General features: G+C 44.1%; 1 protein-coding gene across 1 annotated transcript in view; it reads right to left on the bottom strand.

The window, feature by feature from the left end:
- The window catches only part of Matn3 (matrilin 3), a 25,042-nt gene that overhangs the window by 8,332 nt on the left and 1,880 nt on the right, over positions 1-14,830 (bottom strand). Inside the window, exons 2-6 of the mRNA XM_050141888.1 lie at positions 11,979-12,545; positions 8,872-8,997; positions 6,285-6,410; positions 4,416-4,541; positions 1,845-1,970 (exon numbers count right to left, since the gene is read on the bottom strand). Of these exons, the coding sequence (XP_049997845.1) occupies positions 1,845-1,970; positions 4,416-4,541; positions 6,285-6,410; positions 8,872-8,997; positions 11,979-12,545 (1,071 nt within the window). The remainder of the gene's footprint in view (positions 1-1,844; positions 1,971-4,415; positions 4,542-6,284; positions 6,411-8,871; positions 8,998-11,978; positions 12,546-14,830) is intronic.

Below are 14,830 nucleotides of genomic sequence, written 5' to 3'. Positions count from 1 at the left end.
GAAGGAAGGAAGGAAGGAAGGAAGGAAGGAAGGAAGGAAGGAAGGAAGGAAGGAAGGAAAGAGGGAGGGAGGGAGGGAGGGAGGGAGGGGAGGGACGGAGGGGAGGGAAAGAAGAAAGAAAGAAAGAAAGAAAGAAAGAAAGAAAGAAAGAAAGAAAGAAAGAAAGAAAGAAAGAAAGAAAGAAGACAGTCTTCCTATCCTACTGGTTCTCTTAAGTCATGGATATGAGAACAGTTATCTATCTATACAACCAAAATACTTCAAAGATTAAAACTAGGTCACTCCTGATTTCCTACAAAGGACTGCTATTCTATCAAATGATTTGAATTGAGAAGTATAATTTTTTTACCCTTACATACTATGGAACTTCAAATTCAATTCAGAGCTATATTGATGGCCAACCTAGATAAACTGAAGTGTGTGCATGTGGGGGGGTGGTGCCAGGGATCAAGTGTCTTCTTTTATCACTGCCTCCCTTATATTTTGAGACAGATGCTCTTACTGAACCTGGAGTTCACTGATTGGTGAGCAAGCCCACAGAATTCTGGGATTACAGGCATGTACTTCCACACCTGCCTCTTTAGTGGGTGCCTGGGATCAGAACCCACATCTTCATTTTCCCTCAGCCATCTCCTGTTTATTTTTGAAGCAGAATCTCCGCTCAGACAGCCCAACGCTGGCTTGAGCTACTGATTCTCCTGCCCATACCTGGCCAGAAAGTATCTGCCAAAATCAGCCAATCATCTCTGTACAGAGTATAAGATGGACAGTTGGCCCAGTGTTCTTGCTTAACGGACACTAAGATCTGTGAAGCCACATGCTCAATGGGATATTCTTACTATAAACACCCCTTAGAAAATTAAAGAGCACTGGTATAGCAAAATTGAAAGTTGAGACAGAGAGATCTGATGTGGGATTCGCTTCTATATGTTGTGAATATCATTGGTTAATAAAGGAACTGCTTTGGGCCTATAGCAGAGCTATGGGGGAATAGAGCTGGGGGGGGAACTAAGCTGAATGCTGGGAGAAAGGAGGCAGAGACAGAGAGAAGCCATGTAGCCCCACTGGAGACAGATGCTGAAACTTTGGCCAGTAAGCCACAGCCACATGGTGATACACAGATAAACAAAAATTAGTTAAATTAATATGTAAGAGTTACCCAATAAGAAGCTAGAGCTAATGGGCCAAGCAGTGGTTTAATGAATACAGTTTCTGTGTGATTATTTTGGGGCTGAGCAGCTGGTAAACAAGCAAGCGGACTCCTCCAACAGAGATCTGTTCACAGTAAAATAAAAAAAGAATGAAACAATTAGGAATGTTTTCGGGTATATGGCTTGTACACTGAAAATTACAAAACACTGTTGGAAGAAATTAAAGACAATGTAAACAAGTGGAAAGAACTCAAGGCAGTATTGAGTGCACTGCAAGACTGTGAAAGGGGCAGTCAATGCTCCCCTAAATTGATCTAAGGATGCCTATCAAAGCCCTCACTGCATTGGGGGAAACTGGCAAGTCCCCAGTCACTCTCCCGTGACTGCAGAGCATTAGACAGGAGGGTGAAAGACTCTGAAGATGAACCATGGCGACCATTGACACGGAACACTTGAAAAGGGTCAGACTAGTAAATTTGCTGTTATGCATAATTTACCACAATAGCAATAAAAAGCAGGCTGAGACATTAATTAGAATGAAAAATGAGAGAAGAAAATGGGATCAAATTATAGAAAGTAGACTGTGTAGCAGAAGAGGACAGCAGCTCAATATGATAAATTAAAAAAAAAAAAGTGGTTCCTCCTAGATTGATTTTTCCTAAAATGAAATCTACTTAGAGGATCCGTCTTCACCTGAGCACGTCTTCTCGTCGTCATTCAAGGTGTAGCCAGGGAAACAATCACAGTGGTAGGATGCCACTCCATCGCTCACACAGATGTGCTGGCAGCCATGAGTGCCCAGCGCACACTTGTCTCGGACTGACCCAAACCATGCAGGAAAGAAAATGTTTACCTGTTAGTTAAATAGAACCCTAAACACAAACTTCTGGAATACAAAGCTTTGTTGGTCCCAGTCAACACTGAGAGTGGAGCCTTGAGTCATCACCCATATTCTTGTGTTCCAGGAAGAAGAAACGGCTTTCCTCCCCATGCTACGCCTGGCTGTTCCTTCCCCTTCGCTCTCCGGCAGCTGTCTGAGGGGACTCCTCTTCTCTCCTTCCCAATATACTTGAGGGCACTGAGTCTCAATGGCAGTATAGAGCTCACCATAGGCATTTCTGAAACCTATCAATGCTGTTTATAGATCATCATCAAAAATAATCGACTAGGAAGCCTGTGGTAGATAACCCTGAGAGTCAGCTTGACTGAATCTAGAATCCCTGGGGTCACGTCTGTGAAGGAGTTTCTAAAGAGTGCTAACTGAGATAAGAAGAGTCACTAGAAATATGGGTGATACCGTTCCCATGGGCTGGTGTCCAGAACTGAACTGAAAAAAAAAAAAAAAAAAGAAGGCTGATTGGGCACCAGCTTTCATCTCTCTCTGCTCCCTAACTATCAGCTCCAGGGGGACCAGCAGCTTCAAGCTCCTGCTGCTGTGGCCTCCTCGACATTACGGACTATACCCTTCAACTGTGGAGAGAATAAACCCTTCCTTCCTTCCTTCCTTCCTTCCTTCCTTCCTTCCTGCCTTCCTGCCTTCCTGCCTTCCTGCCTTCCTGCCTACCTGCCTACCTGCCTACCTGCCTGCCTTCAGGTGCTTGGGCTGGGCATTTTGTCACAGCCGTGAAGGAAATCACTAATTCAGACATCATTGTCTGTGGAGCTAAGTTTGATGCTACACACACACACACACACACACACACACACACACAAAGGACTGTATTGCCTAGAGACCAACCACTGATACCTTACGAGGTGGGACAAAAAACATTGGTCACTGGTGACCTGAACACTAATGTTCATTTTATCTATCTATCTATCTATCTATCTATCTATCTATCTATCTATCTATCTATCTTTCTATCTATCTATCTATCTATCTATCTATCTATCTATCTATCTTCTTCCCTCTCTTCCTCTCTCTCTTTCTCATATGGAAAAAGAAAAACAATAACTTAATAAGATGAATGATGATATATTCAATTAAATCCTGAAGTGCTCTGCTTATCGCATAAATAGCATTTCAGAGATAAAGGTAGCATGCCCAAACTTGAGTGGGGAAGAGAGGAGGCACCACACTGTGGGTCCTGTGTCCAATGGCCTAGAACAAGTGAAAAGAGTTTATTGGACCCAGAAAGGCTCCAGAGAGACGCAGATCCTTTCTCTGCCGTTACAAGGGCCAAAGCCCTGTTCTTGTTTCTTGTCTTGTACTGACTGATCGTAGTCCTCCTGCTCCCATCTCCATAGTGGCTGGGATTAGAAGCCATGTCTGATTTCATTTCTTAAAGAGGGAAGAGCCAGGCGTGGGGTACCCAGGCACTCAACAGACGGTTGAGTTTCAACCAGCACTTAGGGTTACTGCAAATTGAGGCAAACTGGGCTTCACAGTGAGGTTCAGGTCAGCTGGGGATGCAGGAATCACGGTCTCACAGAAACAAAAACAAAAATTAAAAAAAAAAAGCACAAAATCAAGAGAGCCACCGATGTGCCGTGTCCCTTCATTTATCTTGACGAGATCCCACCATATCTAGTTCCCTGAGGAAGAGGAGCAGATGGAACAGTTCTGAAAGCGCTAATGTGCCAAACACAACAGCACCTCGAGAGCAAGAAATGCCTCTCCAGATAGACAGCTTTGATGTGTATAAATGCCGCCCTGTTCCACCAGCGAACCTAAATCAAATTAATGAGGATTAATGGTCCCAGCAGGGGCTCGTTAGCCAAGTCACAAGGCCTGAGTCACTGAAGATTGATCAGCTACAAACAGTCAAGAATGTCCCCGCTTCCAACACCTTGGAAGGCCTGTGTGGGTCTAAGTCAACCCTTCACAAAGTCTCCTTTGCTAAAAGAATCCAGCTTAAAGATCAACACTAAAGTCCCCGGGGCCAAGTTGTAACTGGAAAAAGACCAGTGCAGCCTATCACAGCAAATAATCACTGTCCAGCTGACTTCCTCTATTTGCTTAAAAAGGCCCCAGTGTACAGGGTTCTAAATTTTTTCCTGGATGGGGACCCCATATATCATTAGCGTTTCTCATACCCCCATTCCCTACCCATTTCCCAGTAATTTTCTGAAGTTATTATGTTTGGAAAAGCCAATGAGCTCACGAACCCCCCGGGCAACATGCTTCTAAGCATGTAAGCTGGCCAGATGCCTGAGCCTGGGTCTTTAAGTTCCCCCCAAGAGCCTCTCTCCCTGCGGATGGCAGGTTCATTTCACCACCATAGAAAGAGTCAAGCAGGGAAGGGTTTGTGGAATGGACCTTACCTGAACATGTTTTCTTATCTGCATTCAGAGCGTAGCCCTCAAAGCATTCACAGTGATGGGACCCGGCTCCGTCGTTCACACAAATGTGCTGGCAGCCATGTGTACCCAAAGCACATTTATCCTGAGCTGCCAGAAGAGCGTCCAAGAGGGGAATTTTAAAATTAAGAGTCAAAGAGTCTTTCAGTACCCAGAGACAGAAACATGCTTGCTTTAAAACAGCTTGAAATATAGGAGAGGGAAGCTGGCTGGAAGCGAGGCAAAACTGTCAGCATTGTTTGCTCTAACAAGAAATTAGCAGAGTTAATAAGATCCTTCACACATGATAATTAGTCTCCGATGTTATACTCAGGTCTTCATTCAATATCATCAGTGTTGAGTTTTTTATAACCCAAGCATCTCATTAATACTTAATGCATTCCTTTTAGGTTTATTGTACTTATTCCAACCCAGAAATAGACCAGTCACTTATGCAGCTAACTGCACTAGATCCAGGAGTATGAAAAAAAAATAGAGTTTAGAGAAATTCTATTTTAACATTTGTGTCATAAATAAGGTACAAGAGACCCAGGAGACCAACTAATTTAGGGTGGAATGAGAGTCTGGGACCCAATTCTTTATTCAGTGTACTTACCTGTGAGAATTAGGTGAACAGGCAATAGGTAGGTAGGTAGGTAAATAAATACAGAATACATATACAGAATAAATACAGATAAATATAGATATACAACAGAAAGGCAGGTATACAGTAGAGGTACATTTTTTGTTTTTGCAACAGGGTCTTACTATGTAGCCAAAGCTGGCACGAAATCTTCAGCTTTTTTTCCCCAAGACAGGGTTTCTCTTTGTGGCTTTGGAGCCTGTCCTAGAGCTTGCTCAGTAGACCAGGCTGGCCTCAAACTCACGGAGAACTGCCTGCCTCTACCTCCCGAGTGCTGGAACCAAAGGTATGCACCACCACTGCCCGGCTAATCTTTAGCCTCTTGAACACTGGAATTGCTGTCATTGATCACCACACCCAGAAAGAAGGGAAGAGACTTGTATTGACATATTTGAAACTATTTGTGTGGGGGAAGATTGAGACAGAGTCTCATCTACAGCCCAAGAAGACGTGGAGTTTACAGTGACCCTCCTGCCTCTGCTACCCACGTGCTGGGGTGATGGCCATGAGCTAACATATTCAGCTTTAATCTATTATTTTAACCTTTAAATTTTCATTTTTAAGGCAAGTTCAGGCTTTTTAAAAAACTTACTTGCTCTATTCCCAAATGCCAATAATCGAGATAAGTCTACTATGATCACCATAATCACCGATACAGGATGATTGATCTTCACTCAATATTCAGATGTTCCCAGTTCTTTCCTAATGTCCATTTTCTGGTCCAGGATCCAATCCAAGATCCCACATGACATGAAGTTGTCATATACTGAGACATTTCATTGGTCTACCTTTGTTTTTATGCTTTTGACACATTTGAGAAGAACCGGAAAACATGGCGGACTAAGACTCTCCCCCTTTGGGTCTGTCTGAGGCTTCCTCATGCTTCTAAAGTTTCAGCAAGAACACACCAGTTGTGCTACCACATCAGGCGAGACTGTCAGGGAGGGAGGGAACAGTGGCTGTCCAGCTGGTGTCTCTAAAAGACAGGGAACCCGAGAAGTGCCAACGGTTCCTGCTGCCCTTCAGAGCAGTGGTGGTAGGCGGATATCTGAGTTCCAGGCCAGCCTGGGAAAAAACCAGAAAAAGAAAAAAAGAAAAGAAACAGAAAATTCCCAGGGTGGCTAAAATGGAAAACTGATCAAGTTCCAGCCGTAGGCTTCCCCTTCAACACTGGGTGCGGTGACAGGTGAACGTGTGCACAGCCCACTCACCTGCACACGTGGCTCCGTCTGCATTCAAGGTATAACCTTCGTAGCACTCGCAGTGGTAGGAGCCGTTTCTGTCGTTCACACAGATCTGTTCGCATCTGTGAGTGTTGAGGGCACACTTATCAATAGCTGTCAAGAGATGAGTATGGCAGATGTGGACACATGGAAAGAATGAGGTGAGCAAACCCTTAGCAGTCACACTGTCTCTCTCTCTCTCACACACACACACACACACACACACACACACACACTAACAGAGGGAGTGAGCACAGGCATTGATGGAATTTGGATCCTACTCTCTGGTCCTGTTCCTTCGCCAACAGACCCACCGATACATATACCTCTTCCCTTTTTTGCATCTCAATTTTCTTAACTATAAAATTAGCAGTTTGAACTAAATGATGTCTTTTTTCTTCACAAAAATTCTCCTACGATTAAAGAAGGGTAAAAAGGCTAATTCCTGTTCCTCATTGACTCTGTGTGGTACTTAGATACCTTCGGCCTTTCTACTTCTGGTGTCCATGAGTGTGTACTGTCTCAGAGAAAAATTAGGATGCTTGTGTCTAATGAAATAAAACCCAGGAAAAGGTGTCAAATCTCCAAAAGTATCAAGAGTTTTGGATCCCAGGGCTGAAGAGTTGGTTCGCTGGCTAAGAAGATTGGCTGTGCTTCCAAGAACCCAAGTTCGATTCCCAGCATCCAATGGCAGCTCACAACTGTCTATAACTCCAGTACCAAGAGACCCCGAACCTCTTCTGGCCTCGATGGGCACTGCACGAAGATGATGTACATGCATTCCTATGTCTATGTGTGTAACACTTAAATAAATTTATAAATTAGCATATAAATTTGGAAAAAATAGAGGATAGTGGTTGTGCATGCCTTTAATCCCAGGATTAAATCCTGGAAGTTGAGGCACGCAGATCTCTGTGAGTTTGAGGCCAGCCTGGTTTACAAAGTGAATCCTTGACAGCCAGGGTTACATAAAGAAGCCCTATCTCAAAAAAAAAATAAATAAAATAAAATAAAATAAAGGAAAACATGTAAAGAGTTTTGGATCCCTTCTTTCTCACCATTTCTTTTATCGGTGTCTTCTTTAAGACCATTAACAAAGAAAAGAGCGAGCAGAGTAAGGACCTTAAGTCAACACAACACATCCACGTTTACAGCTGTTCACAGAAGTCAGGAAATGGAACCCACAAAATGTTCACCAGCAGATGGACTGACGAAGAAAACGTGGTGCAGATGCACAATGGGATCTTACACAGACGTAAGGAAAACTGAAACCAGGATTTTTGCAGGAAAATGGATGCAACTGGAAATTACTATGTCAAGCAAGAGAAAAAAAAAAGATTCAGAAAGATATCGCATCTTTTCTCTCATGAGGAATCTACTAAAATTGGATGTGTGTGTTTGTATGTCACAGAACTCGAAGGGTCCATGGGAGAAGAGGAAGAGATCTTGAGGGAGGTGAGAAGCAGAGAGAGGGAATGGGATGGGTGTCCTAGGGAAACAGAAAGGGTGTGAAACTGGGAGAAGGAGGGAGGCAAACTGGGGAGAGAGGCAGTGCTGAGGAAAATGAAAGCAAAATATAATGACAAACATATGAAAATACCATGATAAAACCTATCTGCATACTAACCTAAAATATTAATTTTTAGAAAAGAAGGGGCTGAAAAGACAGCTCAGTGTTTAAGGAGGCGTACTGCTTTTGCAGAGAATCTAAGTTTGCTTCCTAACAGCACAGGCAGTGGCTCACCACCTGTAACTCCAGCTCCTGGAGACCCTCGGGTACCTGCGCTCACACACACGTACCCACACAAGGACACAAATATAATTTAAATTTATTTTATTTTATTTATTTGTTTGTTTAGCTGGTTGGTTTGGTTTTGATTTTTGTTTTTGTTTTTTTTTTTTTTTTTTCGAGACAGGGTTTCTCTGTGTAGCCCTGTTAATGTGCCACTACTGCCTGGCTTAATCTTATTTTAAGAATAGTAACAAACTGGGAGGTGCTGGCACATGCCTTGAATCCCAGCACTCAGGAAGCAGAGGCACGGGAATCTCTGTGAGTTCGAGGCCAGCCTAGTTTACAAGAGCTAGTTCCAAGACAGAAATCAAAGCTACATAGAGAAACCTTGTCTCGAAAAAAGAAAAAAAAAGAACAAGAGAAAGAAAGAAAGAAGGAAGGAAGGAAGGAAGGAAAGAAGGAAGGAAGGAAGGAAGGAAGGAAGGAAGGAAGGAAGGAAGGAAGGAAGGAAGGAAGGAGAGGAAGGGAGGGACGGACGGACGGACGGACGGACGGACAGAGGGGAGGGAAAGAAAGAAAGAAAGAAAGAAAGAAAGAAAGAAAGAAAGAAAGAAAGAAAGAAAGAAAGAAAGAAAGAAAGAAAATAGTACCAAGGAGGCCTGTGCTAGGCTAGACTGCCCTGAGTAGGTTCTCACTTTTCTATCATGTTCTCTATCAAGAAAAGCTGCTGAGCAGTGCTAAGTCTGCCAGAAGGTTGAAGTCAAAGGCTCAGACAGACCCCACCCCTGGAGAAGAGGCGTCAGAGAGCTCCTGTTCCACCATTGCGCCCTAAAGAAGCCTCACCTGAACATGTTTTCCGGTCGGCGTTCAAGGTGTACCCTTGACTGCACTCACAATGGTGCCTGCCGTCACCATCACTGATGCACACATGCTGACACTGGTGTGTGCCAAGCACACACGGGTCCAGAGCTAGGCAAAGAATAGGCACAGCAGTTACGTCAATACCAAAGAATCATTTTAGTCACTTCCTTCTGCCTCTAGGTTTCTTTCGGACTCCATTTTGACTTCACTATTTAAAACGGGGGATGAGGGAGCATTAAATATTGATTTGAGATGCTGTCGATTTAGAATTATAGATCTGGCTATACCATCTGTCAAAAGAGAAAGGACGTTCTGAATTTGTAGTTGCTGGAATCAAACAATCAGGCAACTTGATGTTTTATTTGGCCAAATTGAATACCCATAAGACAGATTCCTGCCTCTCGACCATAAGAGCTGTGGAGAATAATAACATACCTTCAAGAGTGCTATGAGCTACGGGGCCCCGCGTAGCTGGGACCTTGCTTGCAACAGTTCCACATTCTGTGCCTAAAGAGCACTGGAACACAAGCGTGCCTATTGGCCTGGTATTAACTCACACTTGGGCAGTGAATTTGCTTGAGCACGCAAATGGTGCAAGGCCATCCAGCCAACGGCCTCCTTCTGCATGCCCATCACATGGCCAATGCCCAGATATCTACTTGGCTTCTTAGTAGCTTCAAAGATGATGGATTTAAATTATAAACATAAAGAGATAAAAAGAAAGGTATAAGAGGGGCTGAAGAGATGGCTCAGCGGTTAAGAGCATTGCCTGCTCTTGCAAAGGTCCTAAATTCAATTCCCAGCAACCACATGGTGGCTCACAACCATCTATAATGAGATCTGGTGCCCTCTTCTGGCCTGCAGACATACACATAGACAGAATATTGTATATATAATAAATAAATAAATATTTTTAAAATAGAAAGGTATAAGATTACATCGGCTAAATTGTATCTCCAACTCCTTGCTCCTGGAAACATTTATATCTCATTGGAATGACCCCCTCACACACACACACACACGCCCAGTGACGTGTTTTAAAAGATGAATCAATGAATTTAGTCATTTCTATAAAGCCAAGGCCTGTTAGAGGAGACTAACACTCCTGTAGCAGGTAACGCAGCCTCCAGTGCCCTTGGCAAGAGGACAAGGCTAATATTTTCCCAAGAAGCACCTTTTCATGCAATAATCTTTCCAGCCCGTTGACTACAACAAACTGTCCCTCAGATGTTTTTTCCAGAGAGGACACCCCCCCCCACTTGCTGCCCCCAGAACAAGCAGGTCTTTTGTAAGTGAGGGAAAGATTGCCACTCACTCCCCACTTTACAGCCTTGGAGCCCACCCCTAGTTGCTAACTTTAAGACCCAACCTAGCCACAGACCAGAGCCCTGACAGAAGAGCTCTCACCCACAGCTCAAGGGGGTTTTCTGGGAAAAAAGAGAAAAAAAGGCACTTTCTTTCTAGAGCCTAATAAATGCCAAGTAGTTGCCAGTATAGCCAGTGGTGTCTTGTGAAAGCCTAGTGTCCCGGGACACAGAAGGCAAGGGGATCTCAGCCAGGAATGACCGCAATGCGGCCAAGATTTCATCTACCATTTCCCGACCCACTGATGATGCTGAGTTCCACATTCGCTTAGATATAGAGTCTCATTGATGTTTGCAACTGTAGCCACTGGCTCCCTTGCTTGTCTTTTTCACCAACTCCATAATAGTACCTGAAGGCTGGGAGCAGTTTCCTTGACTTGGTATGTGGTGATCAGTATGAATAGATACAGAATGTGTGTGGCACAAAGTGTCATTTTTAGGAATTCACCTAAATTGGAACAGTGTCCACACTCATTTCAACATCCCACAGAGGCTTTCAAATGATTGTCTCCAAATGATTTTTTAGATCGTGACACCCACAAACCGTAATTCTATTTTTCTAAAGTTTTAAAAATAGATTTCTGTTTTCTTTTTCTTGACATGGTCTCCTCATGTGCATGGTAACCTGAAACTCAGGATATATCTGAAGCTGGCCTTGAACTCCACCTCTCAAATTCTGGGGTTACAGGCAATACCATCACACCCAGGTCACATCCTGATTTAAAAAAAAAAAAAAGGCTTCCAGCATGGAATAGATTCATACAGTTGCATTTGATTAATTCATGCCAAAAAAGAAATGCTAATAAAATTAGCATGATCATATTCAAACTCCATCCAAAAGGAAGAATAGAAGATGAACAAAATAATTTGTTTTTAATCTGTTCCTTGCATCTAAGTGAATCAGAAAACACAACCCTTCTTGTCCCTAATCCAATTGTTCCACAAAAGAATAAGCAGAGAAAGAGTCAAATCTGAAAATGAGCTTTCATTGCATAATCATGGACAGTGATATTGGGATCCAGCCCACTGGTCCTTCCAGGGGCAGACACCACTCTGGCTTCTGCGGGAGAACAAGAGAGGCAGTGTTAAATCTGGAGACGTCAAGCTAAGGAAAACATTTGGAGGGGAGGGGAGGAGTGTTAACGGTGGAGAAGAGGGCACTGAAGAGATGTCTTGAGTTTGAGTGTTTGGGTTTTGGGTTTGGGGTTTTATTTCTGACCCCATCAGGGAGCAGCGGGATTGTTTATTCTGGTTATTTCCAGAACTTACCATGTCTAATGCAAACATGAAGGTTTTATGAACAAACCAAGTTACATATAGTGGAGCCTTGTATTTCTAAACCAACACCATGTGTTTAGGTTGGTTAAAAAAAGAGAGTGAGACCTCCCAAAAAAGCATTGCATGTGTTTAATTCTTCCATAAAATTTCTACCCCCTCCCAAAAAATGAATAGACCTTCATTTTCCAGGGGGCTGGAACGTTGGCTCAGCAGCTAAGAGCACATACTTCCCTTGAAGAAGGCCCAAGTTTGGTGCCCATTGCCCATCTGGGGTGACTTTAACTGCCTCCAACTGCAGGGGATTTGAGGCTTCTTGCCTCATGTGCACATACCCACACACATACGCACAACTTAAAAACAAATAAATCCTTCCAAACCAATTTCCAGGAACACAAGGTAGGAACTATAACATCCTTGCTAGTTGGAAGCTAAGACTTACCAACTTACCACAGAAAGTCTCCTGGAATCTAGCGGAAAGCTTCTCGATGACTCCGTAGGTCTCCACATAGAACACATGATCTTCCAGGGGCTTGCTAGCCATCATCTTGAGGGACTCCATATCTGCCCTGTCCACACCCACGGCATACAGTTCAATACCAGATGCCCGGGCCCTGGCAGCCACCTCATTCACCTGGTCCTGGGGCCTCCCATCCGTCACAATGATAGCTACCTTGGGGATGTTAGACATGGGCCCCCGAGCTCCTGCCTCCACAGTGAAGGCTTCCTCCATCGCTGTCTGGATAGCCAGCCCTGACATAGTGCCTGTTGACAAGGGTGTGATCCGGGCCACAGCCTGTTTCAGGGCCTGCTTGTTTGAGTAGGTGTTGAGCTGGAACTCTATCTTCACAGTGCTGGCATAATTCACCACAGCCACCCTCGTATCAGCTGCCCCGATGTCCAGGGTGTCAATGATGCGGGCCACAAAGGTCTTCACTTTGGTGAATTCCAGAGGCCGGACACTACGAGAACTATCGATGATAAACACCAAGTCCAAAGGCCTGCTCTTGCAAACACCTGCAAGGAAGGGTGTGAGGAACACAAAAGGCTAAGCGGCAGTCAGACCATGATCAGAAATGGGACAGACCTCACTCCCAGAGAACTCTGGGATTCTGAGAAGCCAGGTCTGGTAGCATCCCCTAATCCCAGCAGCATCACTGCCTGCTTCCTTCCCAGAAGCCATCCTTGTGCTGAGTGTTAATAACACGGGGCCTTCAGAATCCCCTAGTGAGAATTCACATTGAAATGTGAGTCTCAGCTGAGACAATGGGATAACAACACACAGCTACTGCCCTTCCATCTTTGGGAGTGTATCTTGTTTTAAGGATCGCAGATTATGTCCTGGTGTCTCTCCTCCTCCCCCCCTAGACTCTCCCGGCCACTTCTCTTTGCATCTTTTCACTTGTTGCTGCCCTACACATCAGTTGCAGTGGCAGGAAAGAAGAACCCTCCCCTTCAAAGCTCCGACATCCTTTCTACACAAAGGCATCTTGTGCCCTCCAGTCACTCAACACATGTTCATCACCATTTATTCTTTTCTAGTTCACATTGCTTCCTCTAACCTGATTTGCACAGCCCTCTCTTAGCTGCCCAAAGCCAGGTCATTGCCAGGACTAGACGGGAAAGGATCCAGTTAGCACATCTCTTTTTCAGTCCATTCTCCACTTTCAATCCACACGCACAAACATGCACACGCGCGCGCACACACACACATATACACATAAACACACACAAAAAAAAAACACAGCCCTAGGAAGAAATGAGGTCCTTAGGAGGTGTCTGTCACGGCTCCTCCTTTCCTAATAAAAGGACAGATTGATGCTATTTGCTCCGTCAGTATGTAGTTCCAAAACAGATTAGTAGCGGTGAGTGGTAATGTCAGCTGTAGTCAAAGCACTTTGGAGGCTAAGGACGAAGGCTAGTTCAAGATATACCGTGAGGTACTCTCAGAAAAACAAGTGAAATACATTTTTTAAAAAATAAAGTATTTAGACTAAGGCATTTCTAAGAGGAAAGGCATTGTCTGGAAGAGGGATTTTTGCCTCTGCCATTGGTGGGCTTTATTTGTTTCAATTTGAGGGCTGGAGACCAAGCCTGGAACCTTGTGTGTACTAGGCAATACTCGACCGTCAAGCTACATCCCAGCCCCTCAGTTATTTATGTATCTATCTGTCTGTCTATCTATCTATCTATCTATCTATCTATCTATCTATCCATCCATCTTTTTATTTATCTATCTTTCTATCTATCTAACCATCTATCTTTCTATCCATCTTTCTATCTATCTATCTATCTATCCATCCATCCATCCATCCATCTATCTATCTATCTATCTATCTATCCATCCATCCGTCTATCTATCCATCTTACTTATTGTTTCTTTGCGAGAGGATCTCCAGTAGCCCAGTTTGGCCTCCAACTTACTACAAAGCCAAGGAGGACCTTGATCCTCCTGTCTCCACCTCCCACGTGCCTAGGAGTACAGGCCTGTGCCACCACACACAGCCTTCAGTTTTGTTTTCAGAAATCGGAATTTTAACCTCTTGGTTTAATTGTATCTGCTGTATGTGCTCTACTAATAAAACAACACCCTATTTTGAAAGACCTGAAGGCATCGTAGAAATTAACACAGGATCCTGTGAACTGGGCAGTGCAGAGGATTCGTCATACACATCTGGTGGAGGTTTAGGGGAGCAAGCCCTGATAAGCAGTGGAGTAAGCCTGGCCTCCATGACTCCTGTCTCCTAGCCCCAAGTCCTTTCTAGTACATAGCAGCTGCTCCCACTGAGGCAATGTTTTCCACCACAAAAATCAACATCATCTCATGTGCCCAGCCAACGTTTGCACGTTGACTTTGAGCCACCACCCAAAAGAAACCATATGTCATGTATTTGTTTAAGGCAAGAGGAATTACAAATCTCTTTTTAAAGCAGCTCCACAATTTCCTTCAAGATTTTCAGGGATCAAGAGCAAGGAAGAGGATCTGTGTGGAAAATCTTAACTGAACATAGGTCTGTATATTTTTGCACGGATGAAGTGGAAAGAAAAAAAGCACTATGGTGCAAGCCTTGTAACTCAGCACTTACAACCCAAGTTGCTGTCCCTCCAAACCAACGGTGAGGTGGCACGTTCCCCCTAATCCCAGCAGAAGTTCAAGGTCATCCTTGGCTATGCAGTGAGTTTGAAGCCAGCCTGGGCTATATAAGACAGAGGAGAGAGAGAGAGAGAGAGAGAGAGAGAGAGAGAGAGAGAGAGAGAGAGAGAGAGAGAGAGAGAGAGAGAGAGAGAGAGAGAGAGAGAGA

Source organism: Alexandromys fortis, unplaced genomic scaffold, assembly GCF_014885135.2.
Source record: "Alexandromys fortis isolate MF-2015 unplaced genomic scaffold, M_Fortis_MF-2015_v1.1 scaffold_30, whole genome shotgun sequence".
NCBI classification, from domain to species: Eukaryota; Metazoa; Chordata; class Mammalia; order Rodentia; family Cricetidae; genus Alexandromys; species Alexandromys fortis.
This window is presented reverse-complemented; position numbering and strand designations above follow the sequence as displayed.